Raw genomic sequence first — 20420 nt, forward strand, 5'->3', positions numbered from 1 at the left:
TTGTCAGATAATTTATTGACATATCAACATAAAAGCTAGAAATAAAAAAGCATGGTCATAGTAATTATAATTCTTCTACGGTTGTTTTTATTTTTATTTGACCGTTTTAATTATTTTATTTTACAATTTCGCAGTAGATGGGGAGTTTATTTTGTAAAACCAAATGTACTTCCTCCATTTACATTCACTATGCGATTATCATAGCTGGCTTCACGTATCTTGTCGTTTTTGGCAACTGGCGCTGATGAGAGTGGGAACTTCTCTTTAACTACAGTTGATCGCCATATCGTCGATGATATCTGACCAAATAAATGCCGATGTGATTTGACATTAAAAATAGTTAGTTCATAACTTTTGACGGTTGCTTTTATTTCTTAATCAGGTGTTTACGATGTAGCGTCAGATAGTTGGTAGAAAGGGTGCGAGGTTTGTTATAGTTCCAACAAACGTCTAAAAATGTTGACAACACTTAACACGCACAGCTGAAGAATCGCAGCAAGATATAGTTTTTTGTGCTACTGGTAAGTTTCATTCTGAAATATTAATATATCAAAGAGCGAAAAGTCAGTTGTGTGACTTTATCATTTACTTTAGACGTTACTTCCCTTGCATTAATATGCGAGAAATGAAACTGATCTGTAATGATTGTCATTTTCACCGTACGCAAGTAATTATTTGAGAGATGTCAAGAGAATCTCTATGGCTGTCCCTAGACAGCACTAAGGGGCCATTCACACTGAATGCGTTTTTTTTTTTTTTTTTTTTTTTCGCCAGTCCGCGGTGTTTTTCATTTGTTTTCCCATGTAAACTTGCGCCAAACGGACGTCTTTGACCGTTAGGCAGCGCCCATCTGTTTTATTAGCGTCTTCTAAACACATTGTGTCGAGTAAAAAAGAACGTCAACTTTTAAAAGCTTGTCTCGAGACACCTGCGTTCGGTTAAATGCGTCGCGCTGCGTCTCGCTTTTTTAGAGCAAGAACGCCCCCGTGCTTTTCACTGGATGAGTCAGACCCCTCCTTTGTACTGTAAATGATGACACAAGTCTTATCTCTGATTGTTTTAAGGATTGAACTCTCTATGAGATGTCCTGGCCGAAAGTATTTCAAAAATGGCAGGAATAGCATGGTATCAGAAAAAGGTGAGTATTTCAATATTTGCTGTGTAAATATTGTGAGGGAAAAAGGTTAAATTTTCACTAATGATGTGCATTGCGTCCAAGATTGGAGCCTATGATCAGCAGATTTGGGAAAAATCACTGGAACAAACTGAGCTCAAGGTAATGTTGCAATTTGTTTTTACAAAAGGATGTGGTTCTTGAAAGTTGTGAAAAACAATCTTGTGAAACTTCGTTCCATATGCACAGGGATTTGGAAGCAAACCTAAAAAGACTGGCCATATCAAGCCAGACCTAATTGATGTTGATTTAGTGCGAGGTGAGTTGCAATTGATTGCAATCTGTTTTCACATGCTATGGGCTGTTCTCAAAACAACACAAAATGGAGTAGTGTTTTTGCCCTTTGCAGGTTCCACATTTAGCAAAGCCAAACCGGAGAGCCCTTGGACGGCTCTGACTCGCAAAGGCTTGGTCAGGGTCCTCTTCTTTCCTTTGTTCTTTCCGTGGTGGATCCAAGTTACATCTAAATGCATTTCCACCTGCATCTTGGTTCTATACTTTCTTCAGGGTATGTAGCATTCCTGTCTTTGAGAAAAACACAGTGCACATGATTTGCATTCAAGTGTAATGTGAACATAATATTCAGGGTGATGGTTAAGGGGCATTCACACTACACTTTGCTCCATTCACTTGAATTCAAACGCATCCCAACACGGGAGACCAGAAACGCAAGCTCATGCGAAGAACTTCCGTACTCCGCTGACCTGCGAATCCATATGACAACAGGATGCGTGACCAATAGAAGATCGAAATGTCACACACTGACCTCTTGACTCAATACAAAGAATACATATTTCAAAGCTGCGTGTTTTACTGCTGCAGGAAAGTGGACAATATGTTTTAACACTTTGAATGTAATACCTTTTGTTATTTGTGATGTTTACACCAGAAGCCCTCCTGTGTGACATTATATCCTGGTCCATTGCATTGTCCGAAAACCATTTGCATGCTCAAAGCCTTGCTCAAATTGGCTCTACAACTCTACTCTCTCCTCTCCACCAATAGTTGGTGTGTGGTGAGCGTACTGGCGCACTATGGCTGCCGTCGCATCATCCAGGTGGATGCTGCACACTGGTGGTGTTTGAGGAGAGTCCCCTGTTCACTGTGTAAAGCACTTTAAGTGTAGTGTCAGAAAAGCGTTATATAAATGTAAATTTCATTCATTCAAGCCTAGTGTGACCGCCCCTTTAGGGTTCAGGTATTTTAGCATAGTTTCACTGAGCATTCTTTTTCATATTTCATTGAGAGATTAGCACATTACTTGGCAATAATGCCGTAGTGTGCCTTTGAAAACAATTCCATTGTCACTTTGAGATTAATTGAATTGATCTGATTTGTGTTCATTGCAGTGGCAGGAGCTGTGTTGTATTTTGAGGTACCAGCAGCCTGTGCCAGTGAGGTGGTGGGTCCACTGTGTCTTATGCTGTTGTTGGGTACAGTGCACTGCCAAATAGTGTCCACAGAATCCTCCAGAAGCCCAGACAACAGTCCTCTCTCCAGTCGGCCAGCCAGCCCTGTTCGCAGGAAAAGGTTAAGCTATTGCATTTTCACAGTTGGGGGTAACAGCTTTATCTTGGAACCATAAAGGACTTAATTGTTTTCCCTCAACAAATGACCAGCACATCATATTTTCTGCTAAGCTTGCAGTTTAATCTTTAAGATTTGGCTGACACTAGACAGGCTGTTCTGAATGCTTGAACCAAAATCGACCTGTTATTGAAAGTCTGTCTTAGGGGCCGTTTACACGACAACGTTTCCAACTAAAAACGGAAAACTTTTTATGCGTTTTGGCTGTTCGTTTACACGACAACGGTGTTTTGGGGCATGAAAACGCAAACTTTTGAAAACGGTTTCAAAGTGCAAGTTTTTGAAACGATGACGTCATCGTCTCCGTGTAAACATACAAAAACACGAATTTGTGAAAACGATGATGTCATGCGCACGCGTATTACGTGTTCAGTCTATAGGCATGCGCGCGAGTACTTCAAAACAATGCGCGCGACATTCAAAACTACAATGGCGGACTACAGGACTGCGTTTGTGCTGCTCAAGATTTTGAGTTTATTGACGCTTCTCCAGCAAAGTAATTGTGGTAATAAAGCAACCTCATCCTCCGTCCAGACAAAATTGCTCGATGCTTTCACCAACATCATTGTTTGTGGAAGAGTAGTTTCTTTACAAAGTGACATCGCCAACTACTGGCCTGGCATGCATAATACAGCGTTTTTAGTCGTTTTCGCAGATCCGTGTGAACAGGGATCGTTTTGACAACGTTGTCATCTGTGCACGAAACGTTTCAAAAACACAAAGGAAAAACGTTTCCATTTTTATTACATCGTTGTTGTGTAAACAACCCAAAGATATAGCTTAAGAGTATCCTGGTGTTTTTTTTATTATCTGGCCCCAGTGCCCTAAGCAAAAATCTTACTTTGAGATTCAAAAATAGTGAACACAAAATGGGTTAAACTGGTGGCATTCTTGTTTTTTCTGTTCATAGGCATGAGATGCTGCATGCGTTGATATGGTTATCCCCTTTCAGTCATCGCAATTGCGGTAGTAACTCCTGTGTTCCGTACACACATGGAATGAAAATTTAAATGTGGTTGTAACTTTGTAGTGTGTATAGCATTTATGTAAGTATTGGCTAAAGCATTTTTAAAAGAGGTTATTTAGACTAGTGTCAGAAATTAACTTTTCTAATAAGGGGCTATATTTGACCCCCGGAGTTGTGTTTAGGCACTTTTTGTTTTACCATTATGAGGGCATTGTTAGGGCATATTTTTTAACCATACAAAATATATCATACTGGTTTTGAAAGGCTTGAGGTTGAAAACAAATTATGTCAGAATTTTTATTTTTGGGTGAACTATTTCTTTAAAGGGGTCTTAACATGCCTTTAAAAAATAAAAATAAAAAATAATTTAGATGTTCCTTGAGGTTCACTTATAATATTAGTAAAGTTTTCTGCCCCCCAAAAAACAGTCATATATTTGTAAAACATGATCATTTTCCACCCTCATTCTGACCCTCTGTCAGAAATGCTCTGTTTTAGTGCTGCTTCTCCTTTCAGACTTGACAGTGAATGCCAACTCTTATGATTTGCTCTTAGCTCTTGACTGACCTGCTCTTTCTCCTTGCCATCTCACTGCTCACTCCTACTGGGTGGGCTACGGAAGTGATAAGGTAAAGTAGGAATTGATGTGTTGTTGTGGAGGCGGTTGGATGCAAATGTCTACCACAGTGTGTCATCACAATTTAAAAGAAGTAGAGAACAGGTCTTTTTGGCAGCTTGGTTTCACAAATGATCTTTTTGCAGTGAGGAGGAAGTTTGAGTTCTGAAACTTACAGTATATTTTTGTAGTACAATGACCTCTTATGTGTCAAAAGATCAAGGAAAATTTTATTCTTCATGTCATGACCCCTTTAAGATATTTTTGGTTCTTTTGGTAGACAGAGGAAGAGCAGAAAAGCAAAGCGATCAGAGGATGAGGGCAGCAGAAGAGGAGGGATTGTCGAACTCAGACCCTGGCATCTTGAAGAAAACCACCGGCTCTACAGATCAGAAAAGAGACTGGTAAAACACAGCAGTACATTTTGATGTTTGATGAACAGTCATGTTTATGTTTACTAACATACCTGCAAACTAGTCGCCTTTCTGCGAAATTCGCCGTTTTGAATCCAAAATAGGTCATTTACGGGATTCACGTGGATCCGATGATTTTGTTTTGTTGGGGGGGGTGTTCTCTGAAGGCCAACAGGCAACAAGCTGTAATCGTGCTTCCAAACCAGGGGTAAGGTATCTGTTGCAGTGTATGGTACAAAATTGATTTTCTAACTGTATTTGTCACTTTATATACTCCACAGAATTCGTTAATACAGAACATGACTTTAACATGTTGTAAAATGGCCACAGTGTTTGGCTATTTGTAATGCACAAACTTGCTGTATGATGTCTGTTTAAATATATCTTATGTTCTTTACTGTCAGTTGTTGATCCCCCCCCCCCCCCCCCAAAAAAAACACACAATATCAATCACATATAGCGCAGAACCGGCAAAGAAACAGTGCTGTGACTCTCTCGTATATGGCTTCTCATTTCTAAAACTGTCCCTTTTACTTGCATCCATTCCTTTTGCGTCCTGTCAGCTTCCTTTTAGGATACGATGAAAAGATGCAAGGAAAGGAAATGAGGATGGAGGTATCCAAGTGAAATGTATTTGTAAAATGTCCCTCTTATTTAAGCGTCATTTCAGAGCTTTGCCGTAGCACAGCTGCATTACCTCGGAATGCTTTCCGTTATGTTCAAATTTGATTTATTGATATATTAAGAATAAATCCTAATAATTCAAGATGCACTCTCGAAGTATGTGACAATTACAGTTAAAATTGTGGTGAAACATGAATTAGAACTATTGTGTCAGAATTGAAGGGGGAGGAGAATTAATGCGTGCGTCAGGTGCTTCGACACAAAAGATTTCCACAGGAATCCACCTGTGCATCATCTCTCAAGCCTCCTCATAAATGCCTCTGTCCTCGTTTCAGTTTCATATAAACGTGCTAGATGAATGTCGTTTTGCTGTGTTTTTTTAGATACTGTAAACTGTTCAAAACTTCTCAAGACACCTGCGTTCTGCTTTATTCATTGCACTGCATCTTGCTTTTTTTTTAGTACAAGAACGCATTTGGTCTGAAACTGGGTCAGAAATTATCAAGGGTTTTATGGCAAAAATGCCACTGAAGGTGACAAAAAGGACCCGAAATAAAAAATGTGGGGGCAAAAAGATGTGCCACTTATAATTTCTATTTTTTATTTGTAACATTGGATACATTTCTTTTTCTATTCTAGACCTAATATATATGTATTGCAAGAAATGATTTGATGTTCATTTAAATTTATAGGTAACCGCTTATCTGGTTATTCAGGTTGAACATGTATTTTAAGGAATTTATTAATTTAAAGTATTTGAAATCCTAGTGAAATGTCATATTTTGTTTGGTTAAAAAATATGCCCTTACAATGCCCTCATAATGGTAAAAAATGTGCTTAAAAACAACTCCAGGGGACAAATATAGCCCTTATTAGAAAAGTTAATTTCTGAATTTATTTTTTGGATTTTTCCCCTTTTTCTCCCAATTTGGAATGCCCAATTCCCAATGCACTCTAAGTCCTCGTGGTGGCGTAGTGATTCGCCTCAGTCCGGGTGGCGGAGGACGAATCTCAGTTGCCTCCGCATCTGAGACAGTCAACCTGCGCATCTTATCACTTAGCGCCATCCACCGCGGCAACCACGCTCAATTCACCACGCGCCCCACCGAGAACAAACCACATTATAGCGACCACGAGGAGGTTACCCCATGTGACTCTACCCTCCCTAGCAACCGGGCCAATTTGGTTGCTTAGGAGACCTGGCTGGAGTCACTCAGCACGCCCTGGGATTCGAACTAGCGAACTAGCCAGCATATTTTACCACTGAGCTACCCAGGCCCCCTAAGTAGTCTCTTTTTAAAAATACTTTAGCCAATACTTACATAAATGTTATACACACTCAAGAAAATAATAATAATTAAAAAAATGCTTCTCTCAGAATCACTAGAATTGAATGCTTTGGTGTTGTTTTGCCCAAAAAAAAAAAGTCTCTACTATAAGGGTACTCTTCATTACTTGGTCATATTTCTGTGTGTACCCTGAGATGAAATCCTGTAGGCACCATTGTATGGGGCTATGTCATTATTATGCCACATTATTATGGAATTAATTTTGGCAAAGGAAAATATGTTTTTATATGTAACAGAATAACAAAGAATAAAATATAGTGATAGATGCATGTTTAAAAGCACAAAAATGACATTTGCAATCTTTTACGTGTTACTTTTCGCACTTTAACAAGCCAACGGTATGTACTAAGATTCTGTGTGTTGTGCAGAACTCTCTGAGGAGGTCTCGATATGGGCCTTCTGATGACCTCTCCAGTGAGGAAGAGGAAGCAGAGCTGCATAGAGACAGACTCTTTTCATCAGCACCTCCCAAGTACGCCCCAGCACTCAGGAATAGACTTTGCAATGTCCCCAAGAACCACCTACAGCCCCAACCTCAGGTTAAGAAAATTAGTTAGTAAATAGATTAGAGGGAAGAATTTTGTGTTGATGGTATGATTAAAAAATAACTCTTGATATTTAAAGCTGAAGTATGTAACTTTTTCTGTGTTAAAATACTTAACCAGCTTAATATGCAGAGACAACTATTAGTAAGCCATTAGTAGTTTAATTTTCTCAAACTGTAAACACTGTGTTTCTTTTGCACTATGTATATTGCTCTGTTTGTTTTAAGCAACCCGCTTAGACTGACCCAACAACGGTACTCAACCCATTGCTTGAGTTGGGGCGGGTCTATCTATTTGTTTGACTAACGGCAGACGGGGCGTATTTAAAAAGCTGTTTTGAAAACAAAATACATTTTAGCAATTCCGTTTGGTGGCACTATTGGCACAGAAATGACATACTTCAGCTAAATGGTTATTAGCTCTAATAACAAAGACGTCATGCAATCACGTACAGGGAGGAGGTGATGCCGTGACAACAGGCACTCCAGCACTGCTGCGTGAAGTCGAACATTTACTGCCGTCGGAGGGCTCACGCCCAGCCTCTGACACAGATGACATGCTATGGGAGGAGCTTCTACAGGATCCTGACTCCGCCTCCTCAGGAAGCAGTGACAGTGGGGAAGAGGAGCTTCACAGTCATAGCCACTCCCTCCCACTACCCAACATCACTTTAACAAGTGATGAGGATGAGGCCTTACCGCAGGTCGGTTGTAGATTTGCTGTAATAAATTTCATGTGATAATGTGTTGCCTGCAAAGATAAGGACTTTTTATTACACTAGAAAGCTTTTCATACTGCATGCACTATGCTTAACCCGGGGTTATTGTTTTTCTTTAAACCCTGGATAAGTCCACTTTAAAAATTCTGGGTAAAGCAATCATACTTTTTGAAACTTTAAAAGGGGCTTAAGGTATACAATGATAAGCCAAAACTTTATGACCACTCTCATGTGAAGTGAATAACATTGATCATCTCTTAACAAGGCCACATGTCAAGGTCTGGGTAGATTAGATTGTAAGTGAACATTCAGTTCTCATAATCAACATGTTGAATGCAGGAGAAATGGGCAGGAGTAAAGACCTGAGCGACTTTGACAAATGCCAAATTGTTATGGCCAGACGACTGGGTCAGAGCATCTCTGAAATGGCAAGGCTTGTGGAGTGCTCCCGAGCAGCAGTGGTGAGTACTTAATGAGAGTGGTCTGACAAGGGACAAACCATAAACCGGTGACAGGGTGTTTGGCGCCCAAGTCTCATCGATGCGCTTGGGCAACGAAGGCAATTCCTTCTGGTCTGGGCCGACAGAAGGTCTACTGTGGCACAAGTCACAGAAAATTTTAATGATTTTTACGAGAGGAATGTGTCACAACACACAGTGCATCGTACCCCTCTGCGTATGAGGCTGCGTAGCCGCAGACCGGTCAAAGTGCCCATGATGACCCCTGTCCACCATCGAAAGCACCTACAATGGGCACGTGAGCATCAGAACTGGACCTTGGAGCAGTGGAAGAAGGTCGCCTGGTCCAATGAGTCCCGTTTTCTTTTACCTCAAGTGGATGGCCGTATACGTGTGTGCCATTTACCTGCGGAAGTGATGACAGCAGGATGCACTGTGGGAAGACGCCTAGCCAGTGGTGGGAATGTGATGCTCTGGGCGATGTTCTGCTGGGAAACCCTTGGTCCGGCCATTCATGTGAATGTCAATTTGACGTGCCACCTACCTAAACGTTGCAGACAAGGTGCACCCCTTCATGGCAATGGTATTCCCTGATGGCACTGGCCTCTTTCAGCAGGATAATGCGCCCTGCCACACTGCGCACATTGTTTGGGAATGGTTTGAGGAACATGATGAAGAGTTCAAGGTGTTGCCCTGGCCTCCAAATTCCCCAGATCTCAATCCGATTGAGCATCTGTGGATTGTGCTGGACCAACAAGTCCAATTCACGGTGGCTCCTCCTTGCAACTTGCAGTACTTGAAGGATCTGCTGCAAATGTCTTGGTGCCAGATACCACAGGACACCTTCAGAGGTCTTGTAGAGTCCATGCCTCGGCAGGTCGGTGCTGTTTTGGCGGCACGTGGGGGACCAACAGCATATTAGGCAGGTGGTCATAATGTTTTGGCTCATCAGTGTACAGTAGCCATGTTTTCCCTGTCGGTCCAAATGAGGGCCTGCTATGGTGTGCCAGGGCCAGTTGCGTTCCCACTGTCACTTCTGGGCCTTCATCATGCCTCCTTGGGGCTTCTTTGGGGCCAACAGCCATGCGCCCTGGCCTGCCACTTACCCTTGGGCCAAAGAAGGCCAATTGGGGATTGAGGCGGGGTCAATGTCAAAGGCGGAGTTTAGCTGAGTCATTAAATTTATTGTCGCCGAACTTGCCAAATTGTTTATCCAGCGCACAATGGTACCGGTTCTGGAAAAATGTAAAACATAGCAGGCACAGTACAAATGTGTTCATTTTGGGGTCTAGCTAGTCTCAGTCTGATTCCTCATCTTGAGCTTCCCTCCTCCTTGTGAAGTGGGCGGGGGGGGGGGGGGGTTGGGATTGACGTTGGCACCAGGGCAGCATCCAGGATTAACCCAGATTTTGTTAATCCAGTGTTAAAATTACCCTGGGTTAGCAATTTAAAATGTAAAAAGACTTTTTTTAATTTATTTGCTAGGGTTAACAACCTGACCCAAACAGCATCTATTGTAAGTTTTGTAAATTCTCCAAGAACAATGACAAATCTCTGTTTGAATTAAACAAAAGATTCTTCTCTCCATTTAGCACCAGTTTTCATGGCTGCAGGCCTGCCACCCCTCCAAAGACCGTGTCAGTGCCATTATCTGGGAGAAAGGAGAGTGTAAAAAAGCAGACATGTCTGTGCTGGAGATCAGTGGTATCATTCTTAAACAAGTAATGAATTCTTGACCCCCGTTGCTCCATTGAATCTCTACTTTAGTGGTTGAACTGCCTTTTGACATAAAATGGAACTGTTTGACATCCTTTTTAAAAGCAAACAATATTCAAATCCAATATAAACTTTCCTCCATGTAAGCCTTTGTACACTAGCTGTTTTAAATTACATTTTTGCATTTTGGTTTTTGCATAGCAGGTAAGTGTCCTTGCTGTTATTTTAAGTTGAATGGTATGTTTCCAGGTGAAGGTGGTAGAACAAGGGATGGGTTATCTGATCTTTGGCAGCCTGGTCACTGCTTCACTGGCACTGCTGCCATACTGCTTCAGGCTGGTACAGAAACTGGATGTTGTGAATTTCAGTTCTGTTTCCCTTGAGGAACTGCCAGCAGTGGCTTTTGGGCCTCCCAGTGCCTTGTCCTATGCTTTCTTCACCATCACTACAGTGGAGAGAGCTTTCTTGACAGGGCTCTTTTTCTTTATGATGTGTGTGGCTGAGAGAACATATAAACAGGTGAGATGGAGTGGATAAATGGAATCAGATAATAATTGCTTTGACTTTAGTTCAATGTAAAGTTTGTCCACTCATATTTGACACTTATTTGGCTTTGTTCACACTGCACACAAATCCAATTTGGTTTTCAAATACAAACTTAAGGGACATTTTCAGACATTGTAGTCAATATTGGTTTTGTTCCAAAACTTAGTGAGTTGCCTCACTGTCTCCTGCCTACATAGGCAGCTGTCTTCTATGGCAGCATCCTAACTGAAATGGAGCCTCATAAGAGACCGATTTGGAACACTCTTCGTAGGTAGCAACTCCACGTCATTCAAATAGTGCTCCTCATGCGTAATGCACAAGACTCGACTCGCAATTTACACCAATCAGTCGCAACATTAAAACCACCTGCCTAATATTGTGTAGGTCCCCCTCGTGCCGCCAAAACAGCACCAACCAGAACTCATTCTGAGATTATATTCTTTTCACCACAATTGTACAGAGCAGTTATCGGAGTTACCGTAGACTTTGTCAGTTTGAACTAGTCTGGCCATTCTCTGTTGACCTCTCTCATCAACAAGGCATTTCCATCCACAGAACTGCCACTCATTGGATGTTTTTTGTTTTTGGCACCATTCGGAGTAAACTCTAGAGACTGTTGTGTGTGAAAATCCCAGGAGATCAGCAGTTACAGAAATACTCAAACCAGCCCATCTGGCACCAACAATCATCCATGCGATTATCTAATCAGCCAATCGAATGGCAGCAGAGCAGTGCATAAATTGATTCGGGTCAGGAGCTTCAGTTAATGTTCATATCAACCATCAGTATGGGGAAAAAAACGTGATCTCAGTGATTTGGATTGTGGCATGATTGTTGGTGCCAGACGGGCTGGTACAGCCTTTGCGACACTGACCTAGATTGAGACGCATTCCAAAATATCTGATTTAAATCATTGTTTTTTTTTAAAACACTTTCTGAATCGGGTTTGTGAACATCAGATTTCTAGTTGATTTTTGCAATTCAGGCTACAAAAAACAGATATGACTTTCTTTATTTTTGCTGCCTGTCTGAATAAATGTCATTTGCAAATGCACTAGTAATGCTTATAAACAACATATATATAAAGCCATGCTGCATTTTCTGTTCTAAACAAGTGTAATGTCCACAGCGCCTTCTATTTGCCAAACTCTTCAGCCATCTCACATCGGCACGGAAAGCCAAAAAATCTGAGATTCCTCACTTTCGACTGAAGAAAGTACAGAACATCAAGATGTGGCTTTCACTTCGATCATTCCTCAAGGTATTATTTTCCAGCTGACCCCTTCCCACTACACTTCAGATGTGTTTTCACTGTAATTACTGCTCTTAGTACTCACTGGAGGGGTGAAAGCAACATGGTTTTTCTTGCATGTTAATCCCACTTGCCTAACTAGTCTGCTTATATTAGCACAAATGACAGTCTTTTTTTTTCTTTTGTTTTTACTGGCACTGAGCTTTGTGTATTGCTTTTTAAAGAGGTACAGACCACATTATATGAAGTATAGATACAGAATTGAATTTTTTCTGTGTTTCTTTATCAGAGGCGAGGGCCTCAGCGCTCAGTCGATGTCATTGTGTCATCAATTTTCCTCCTGGCGTTGTCCATTGCCTTCATCATATGTGCCCAGGTCAGCTATTGTTCAACACAAACAAGCCTTTTGACACACCCTTTAGACATACAGAGTTAAATTGAAAATGCTTTTATTTAGCTTTATATATTTTTATCTGACTGATTAAATCATCATTAGAGACATTTGGATATGATTGATTGGGTTTGCTTATTAAGTTACTATGCTTAGTAAATTTATATTTGGGGATATGTCTATGTAAAGTTATGCACTATAAAAGGTAACAGAAGATAACAGGTGTTGTGTTTCAGCTTTTGCATAGTCACCACACATTCCTGGACTCAGAGACCAACTGGGAGCTAATGGTCTGGTGTGCTGCTCTCATGGTTTTCCTGCTACGCCTTGCTACCCTCGGCGCAGAGACCAATCGAAAGTATAGCAATGCTTCTGTGCTTCTAACTGAACAGGTGAGATAAAAATCTCTAACCCGCACAGAACAGAGGCAGTATTGTTCACAAACAAGTAAACCATTCACACATACACAGGCGCAGATAAATGGTGTCTGAATTGCTTGCAGCTGAGCTCTATTTGCTGTTTTTAAATTTTTCTGTTTCAGATAAACTTGTATCTGAAGATGGAAAAGAAACCCAACAAAAAGGATCAGCTAAACATAGTGAACAATGTGTTGAGGCTAGCCACAAAATTACTGAAAGTAAGACCATTAGGAAAACATGATAAATTGAATTTTGCACCATAAACAGTGGCCCTGAAAATATTTGGACATACTTAAAGTTCAATTTACTTTACATCTTGTTCCAAACCCATATTACCCATTTTATTTAGTGGAACAGAAAAGGAGATGTTAGGCAGAATGTTAGCCTCAGTCACCATTCACTTTCATTGTATGGATAAAAGATGCAATGAAAGTGAATAATGACTGAGGCTAAAATTAAGTGTGGCTGAAGTGTCCAATAGGGGTTGCACGACTACAAATTTTAAATAGTCGAATAATCGGGCACATTAGTAGAGTCAAATTCGACTAGTTGTGATGTCACCCTCTCCAATTCCCCCCATCTGTGCATCTGTCATCTTTATCATAGTATATTCGAGCCACTTCACTCTTTCAGTGCATAGTCAACTGCCTCAACACGCACTGGCAAGTTTGCGAAATGGAGGACGGCAGGGGAAAGAGTCATTTATATTCCTGAGTAAAGTGATAACTGATAAGACGGTTTAGCAATATTCATCAGGAAAGCGCTACCTGATTGGTCAGAAAACAATAAACCAACCCCTAAACCAAACCTTAAAGGAGTCATGAACTGCCTTTTTTTATTTTGTGCTGTTCTCTGAGGTCCACTTATAATGTTATCAAGATTTTAAATAAAAAAACATCATAATTTAGAAGTAATCGGCTATTTTCTGTCCTGTTTTGACCCCCCTCATCGTAACACACCATTTGAATAGGCGTGGCGGATTGTAGACTCCAAAGTAAACGCCCACTGGTATGATTGGCTTTCAGTTTTACATATTTAAAAATGCTACATCCTTCATAGATGGACGCTGCTGTGATTTAGGTTAAAAACGCATAAATACTCACTACATATTAAACGATCTGTAATAACAGACAAAGCAAAAGTGACCACGTAAGAAAAACAGTTACTCACACTTGTGTGGTGCGACATTACTGTCGGATCCAACATGGCCGGCACAGCATCGACTTTTAGTTTCAATCTTTGTGAAAATCCTGCGTCGAATTGTGCCTTGTTTGTGAACAAAGGACCAAGTTCTTACTGATGCATCTGGAACTTCATTAAAAATAAAATTCATCCACTCTTTCCTAATGTTGGGATCAGAAGGAAGGCGATATAAAGACTGTGTTTTTCCACAACTTGGCAATGCACAGCGTCTTGTTGTCTTCGGAGCCATCTTTATAGTTTGGATTCTGCGTAGACCTGCGTTTGCCTCTCTCGTTATTTACCTACTACATGCGTGAATCGGTGGGCGGGGCTAAACAGGCAGTGATGTAGAAGCAGGCATTGATATTCTTCTGCGGATGTGGTGTTTAGCCACACTATTACTTAATAAAGTGGCACATTCCACATCCTGTCGTTTTGGCAGATTGGCTGCAATATAAGTTGTTTTTAGACTAACGAGATAGTTTTGAGTTCTGAAACTTACAGGATGTTTTTATAGTACAGTGACCTCTTATATGTCAACAGATCAAGGGAATTTTGATTTCTCAGTTCATGACCCCTTTAACAAATCAGGTAGAGCTTTCCTCTAATATGAATGAGTCTTCCCTTGCCATCCTACTTTTCAGAAATCCGCCACCCGCTGTATTTCCTTTGTAAATCACATGGAAAGCGGCTAGTCGATTTCAGGCTGACAGTGTTGACTACATTAGTTATAGTCGACTAGTCTATGCAACCCCTAGTGCCCAAATACTTTTTAAGACCACTGTATCAGGGTTCCCACACGTCCTGGAAAACCTGGAATTTTGCCATGCAGTTTCCCAGTCAAGAAAAAGTCATGGAAATTTACCTAAATGTCCTGGAAAATAATTATTTGTCCTGGAAAATTATTTTAGTATAATAGAACTGTTTGACTGTGTTGCTAATAAGGTTTTTGGTACATGTGCAAAAACATAACTTTAAAATACACATTCATATTGTTTTGTCACTGCCGGCAGCTGCACGTTGTGAAACAACGTTAATGGTAACTGTCATGGATGAATCCCTACCACATACTTTCTCTGCTCGTCTGTTGTCATCTCTGCTTTGCTCCGACGAAATAGTTTAAGTATTGATATAGTACAAAATCCGATTTTTCCATTCCAACATTGCATTTTATTTATAAACTTTAGACTATATAAACAATGACGGTTGGACCACTGATTTTTATTTAATTATTATTTTTTTAAACAAATTCACACCCTGAGTTGGTAGCATGGTGATTCAGCCTTCACATCTCAAGATGTGAATTAATTTTCAATAATTCAAGTCTGCTTATACCGCGGTTACCACATGTAGTATGCGGAAAATACAGACGGAATCAAAGAATCTAGTCATAAAAATTGCATTAGCTATAAAACGCAAAATGTCATGGAATATGACATATTTGAATGAAAATTAATGTTTAAATGTACAATTAGTCAAATTAAAATTGCAATAAGTCCTAATGTTATAATTAAACTGCAAAAGTCTGTTTAATTGAATAAATATATAGTCTGCAAGTGATGCGTGCTTCAAAATGAATGTGTGAAGCCGGCCGCTCATACACTGAAAACACCTCATCATGATCATTGCTCTTGTGAGATGACTGAAAGCAGAGCACTGTGAAGTTTGCAACACATATAGAGTATGAGGCAGATTCACTAAGAATGAATTGCACCTGCTAAAAGCACTGTTTTTTTGCACGCCCTAACTGCGCTCGTTTAGCGCCCGATTCACTAAAGGAATTATATAGACCAGGCAACGGCGCCCACAAAATTGCTGCTGAACGCAATTTGCACATGGCGATTCTGATCTTGCACTCCTATTCTGAGCGCAATATAGCCGAGGATGCGGCAGACCACCATATTTGACCCACCCTGCAGGGACTGAACAGCATCACTTTGATCCAGACACCTGGATCATCTCTTAAACATGCAAAACGTGTGCTTGACGACTCCACATCTTGATATATGCCCGGTTATAATGCTCTTCAACATCAATTGATGAGTATTTGATTAATTACTGCTGAAATGATCGGTTGAAGATGTTCACAAACTTCTCTTTTAAATAAAATTAATTTACTGCCTAATTTCATTTGGCGGTAATAGCGCGATTAAATTGCATAGGGCAAATTGCACAGAGTTTTATTAATGAAGCGCAATCTTTAATGAGCCTAATTTACATAGAAAGGAGGATTGTTTACACAGAAAGGAATTGCAATGACTCAATTTAAATATTAAAAATGCAGTGCAATTTCAATGCTGTTTATGCCCGCTAAACATGATTGCGGGTGGTTAGTGAATAAGATGCAGGTATTTGCGCTGAAATACCACGTTTAGTGAATCTGCCCCTATGTATTTATTTAAGTAAATCACATCTTTACAGGGATCAATAATCACACTGGGCCATGTAGCAAAATCCTTATCTGGAGGTCAGTAACTACCGTAAAAAACACACAGAAATGCCCCCAAAAAAAAGCTTGATTTAAATGAACGCATGCATTTTTACTTAAATATTACACTTTTTGGGCACATAAAATGTCCTGGAAATGTCCTGTAATATTGTGCCTTGAAAAGAGTGGGAACCCTGTGTATATCTTTAGAGAACCTTTTAAAAAACTTATTAAAAATAGTTTTTAATTAAAATGTTCTTGCCTTATTTGTATTGACCATACTTATTTGCTACTTTCAGGAACTGGACACTCCATTTCGTCTGTTAGGTCTGACAGTGAACCCACTTGTCTACAATATTACAAGAGTTGTCATCCTGTCAGCCATCTCTGCTGCAGTCAGCGACTTGTTGGGGTTCAACATTAGGGTGAGGGGAAAATATGCACTCTCAGAGTACTTGTCTGTTTTATTGTCCCATTGGAATGCAGAATTCTGGATCTGGAACATCAGTTTTATTATTTATGACTCTAAAGTCATAATTACAATTGCACCACTTTCTGTTATCAGGGCTATTAAGTTTAAACATCAATAGAGTGCAAAAGTGAGCACCCACTTTTTCAGTGCCATTGTTTCAAGAAGTATTTTTCCCATTAATTTTCTCCATAGGCTTTTAAAAATTTCTTCAATAAAGAGATGCACCAAAACAACCAGCTTCGAGATGAATCACATTACAAACTTCAACTTTAACCAAAAAATGTTATGAAAAAAAAAAAAAAAAAAGACACTGTACTTTAATGAGGGAATGAGCTACAATCTCATGAAGCATTGCAAATGACGTAATCTAATAAAAAAAACTATAGCACAATTTAAAACTATTGCAAATTCATTGATTGTAAGAAAAAAAATATTGTAAAATATTCAGACAAACTCTAAACACTATGGTTCTAATAAAATGCCCGATGTGGTCCTCTGCTACTGTAGCCCATCTGCCTCAAGGTTCGACTTGTGCTTTCTGAGATGCTATTCTACTCACTACAATTGTACAGAGTGGTTATCTGAGTTACTGTAGCCTTTCTGTCAGCTCGAACCATTCTCTGTTGACCTCTCTCATCAACAAGGCATTTCCATCCACAGAACTGCCGCTCACTGGATGTTTTTTGTTTTTGGCACCATTCTGAGTAGGGCTGCAGCTAACGATTATTTTGATAATCGAATAATCTAACGATTATTAGAACGATTATTCGGCAATTATTATTGCAACGATTAATCATTAGCTCTTAACCGATTATTCAGCTTGTGCCCCAACTTAAAAGATTGTATTAAACGTGCTTACTAACAATAAAGAGGACAAAATCATCTTTTAAAAATACCTCTAAATGACATTCACTGAAAGGAAAAAAATACTTTTTATTAAGTTAAATTCAGTAAAGAAATTCATGGCAAAAAATCGTGTTTTTGTCTTGTTTTCCATTTATAATTGTCTAAAAATCCTTAAAACAAGATTAATTTACTTGAGAAGCAACATATAAGATATTTCGATAGGATATATGATTCTCAGGTGAATGCATCTCTTTTTAAAGGATTTTTTGATATTTTAAAATATTTTTATTTTTAATATTATATTTAACATTCTCAGATAAAAAAAAATAATTCTTCTGCAGGATAGTTGCTAAAGAAAATGTACGTTGTTTTAAAGGTGTTTTAGATATTTATATTGGAAAACAAGCCAAAACAAAAACAAATCAAAAATGTATTTTGTTGCAGTGTATAATGAGCGAAAACTCTCTCTCACATTTCTGTTCACATCAATCCATCTTTAACTCACAAAAAAACCAAACTCTCTCTTATTAATAAAGCTGCGTATTGCCAATTTTCTTCACAATAAGAAATGTACAGTGACATATTATGATTCAATAAGTCGTGAGCCATCACGTTATAATCTAGCTGTGGCAAGCGTCCCCGTGCCAGAGTGTGCCTCAGCTGGGTGCAGTTTCAATCTTTCCCTCTTAGATCGGGACATTTTGCGCAACTCATAGAAGAGGCGCTGACCGCACAGATAAATGGCAGTTTCAGAGTTTGTAGTTATTTACATGATCTGCATCCATATTATTTGAACTTTAATAAAGCTATAATGCATTAAATATAACTGCATTTAAGATGTAACGCCAGGGTGTACCTTTAAAGACGCTCGGCACACAAGTTTTGCTCCAGGTCCGAGAGTGCTTCTGTATTTACTTATTTTGTAATTTTGCATTATTATTCTCTCATTCTTTCAATCTACATCACCTGAAGGTGTGAAAGTTTAGAGTGCATCTGGACTGTGAGCTGTGTAATTCTCCTCTCCTCAGTCCAGCACGAGCTGCAGTGCTGCTCTCGCACGTCATCAACATCAGATGTTTCAACATCAAACAGAGTTTAATGTGATCTCATGTTACGTTAAATGAGATCAAACGACTATTCGACAACGAAACTGTTTGTCGACAATTTTTTATTGTCAACGTTGTCAATAACGTTGACTAATCGTTTCAGCCCTAATTCTGAGTAAACCCTATAGACTGTTGTGTGTGAAAAATCCCAGGATATCAGCAGTTACAGAAATACTCAAACCAGCCCGTCTGGCACCAACAATCATGCCAAGGTCCGAAATCACTGAGATCACATTTTTTCCCCATTCTGATGGTTGATGTGAACATTAACTGAATCTCCTGACCTGTATGTGCATGATTTTTTGCATTGCACTGCTGCCACACGATTGGCTGATTAGATAATCGCATAAATAAGTAGGTGTACAGGTGCTCCTAATAAAGTGCTCAGTGAGTGTATACAGTAAATGTAGTTTGAAAATTGGGAGACCGACTTGATTGCATCATTCGCAATGCTTCATAAGAATGGGGGGGTCGCTGCTGAGCTCTTTTGAAGTAATTGTTTTTTTCTATGGTAACAACAACTTCTCTGATTGGTTGAGCTCTCTTTTGGCTTGTTTGTCTATTCATTTTTTGTTTTTATGTTGAATTCCCAACAATCTTGAAGCTAATGGTACATCTGTGTTGAACGATTTATATAATAATAATTTTATCTATGGAGAAAATGAATGAGATTTTTACTAACCGAACCCGACTGTTGCGTTCTGTTGAGCTGTTGACTCTTTTCTAAGCAGTGCAAGCATATACAAGCAAACTTTGATTAATTCACTGGATTAACAATATCTGTTATGTTTTTTTTAACAGCTCTGGAAGATTAAACCTTAAATGATGCCACTACACTGCCATCATCTTAACACTGGGGCCAGAGAGACTCTTAAGTGCACTTATGCACAACCTACCAGATGACCAAGTTATGCGATCTTTAAAAACTGTGCAAATCTACTGACCAAACTTATGCATGATGACTTTGCCTTTATACCCTGTGCCAACGGCCAAACCTGTGTTCAACATGGCTTTTGCTTCTAGAATATTTCCTCAAATTTGTGTTCTAGAACCATAAAGCACACTTAAACTTGAAAATTGAATGACGCATCCTGTATACAGTGGCTTTTCATGATGCACTTGCCAGTTGCTGTGGCTATTTAACAGCTTGATGTCATATTCCAATTAGTGCCCTTTGTTTCCCATAAATGTATTTGCTGTGAATGTAATCTGGTCTGGAAATAACGACTTAAAACAGAACCACTATGTGCCTTGTGAATAATTACATATAACAGTACTTTAGGATAAGCTATTTATGAAATATGGATTGGTGAAGTGCGGAATGGGCAATGAAATTATTTTGTTTAGAAAAAGGTACTGAAAAACTTGCACACTGTAGCTCTTGATGGGAGCATCTTTTTTACCAGCATTGTATTCTAATAAAACTTTTGTCTAACTAGTGATTTTACTACTGTACTTTTTAAATACAATCATTATTGTATTGTACACAACTGTACTGGAATGGGTTACTGAGATTAATTTCACTGATGGGCAAGTTGTCATTTTACAGCTGGTATTACGGTAAGTAAACAGTGACGTACAGACACACCTTCACTCACGCGTTTGGCGTTG

At 39.5% G+C, this 20420-nt stretch overlaps 1 protein-coding gene across 3 annotated transcripts; it reads left to right on the plus strand.

Annotated features, from left to right (window-relative positions):
* Positions 1–201: 201 nt before the first annotated feature.
* LOC127426614 (protein PHTF1-like) lies at positions 202–20249 on the plus strand. 3 transcript variants are annotated; one of them, XM_051673546.1, is made up of 17 exons: positions 204–521; positions 1065–1138; positions 1220–1276; positions 1364–1433; positions 1506–1682; positions 2524–2704; positions 4625–4748; positions 7099–7269; positions 7730–7978; positions 10044–10172; positions 10417–10686; positions 11843–11974; positions 12255–12341; positions 12593–12748; positions 12898–12993; positions 16685–16810; positions 19611–20249. In XM_051673546.1, exons 2-17 carry the CDS (start codon positions 1109–1111, stop codon positions 19629–19631), a joined length of 2076 nt encoding a protein of 691 aa, XP_051529506.1. In that variant the 5' UTR covers positions 204–521; positions 1065–1108; the 3' UTR covers positions 19632–20249. The 3 variants fall into 3 exon arrangements, with proteins under 3 accessions (XP_051529508.1, XP_051529506.1, XP_051529507.1); XM_051673547.1 differs by having other exon boundaries at positions 1524–1682; XM_051673548.1 differs by lacking the exon at positions 12898–12993 and having other exon boundaries at positions 202–521.
* Positions 20250–20420: the final 171 nt, after the last annotated feature.

The sequence above is a fragment of the Myxocyprinus asiaticus genome, chromosome 35 (genome assembly GCF_019703515.2).
Source record: "Myxocyprinus asiaticus isolate MX2 ecotype Aquarium Trade chromosome 35, UBuf_Myxa_2, whole genome shotgun sequence".
Classification (NCBI taxonomy): domain Eukaryota; kingdom Metazoa; phylum Chordata; class Actinopteri; order Cypriniformes; family Catostomidae; genus Myxocyprinus; species Myxocyprinus asiaticus.

Coding starts and splice junctions, on each gene's coding strand:
- LOC127426614 (XM_051673546.1), top strand. CDS start 1,109: ATGGCAGGAATAGCATGGTATCAGAAAAAG. Junction 12,342..12,592: donor CCTTCATCATATGTGCCCAG/GTCAGCTATTGT, acceptor GTTGTGTTTCAG/CTTTTGCATAGTCACCACAC. Junction 16,811..19,610: donor TGTTGGGGTTCAACATTAGG/GTGAGGGGAAAA, acceptor TTTTTTTAACAG/CTCTGGAAGATTAAACCTTA.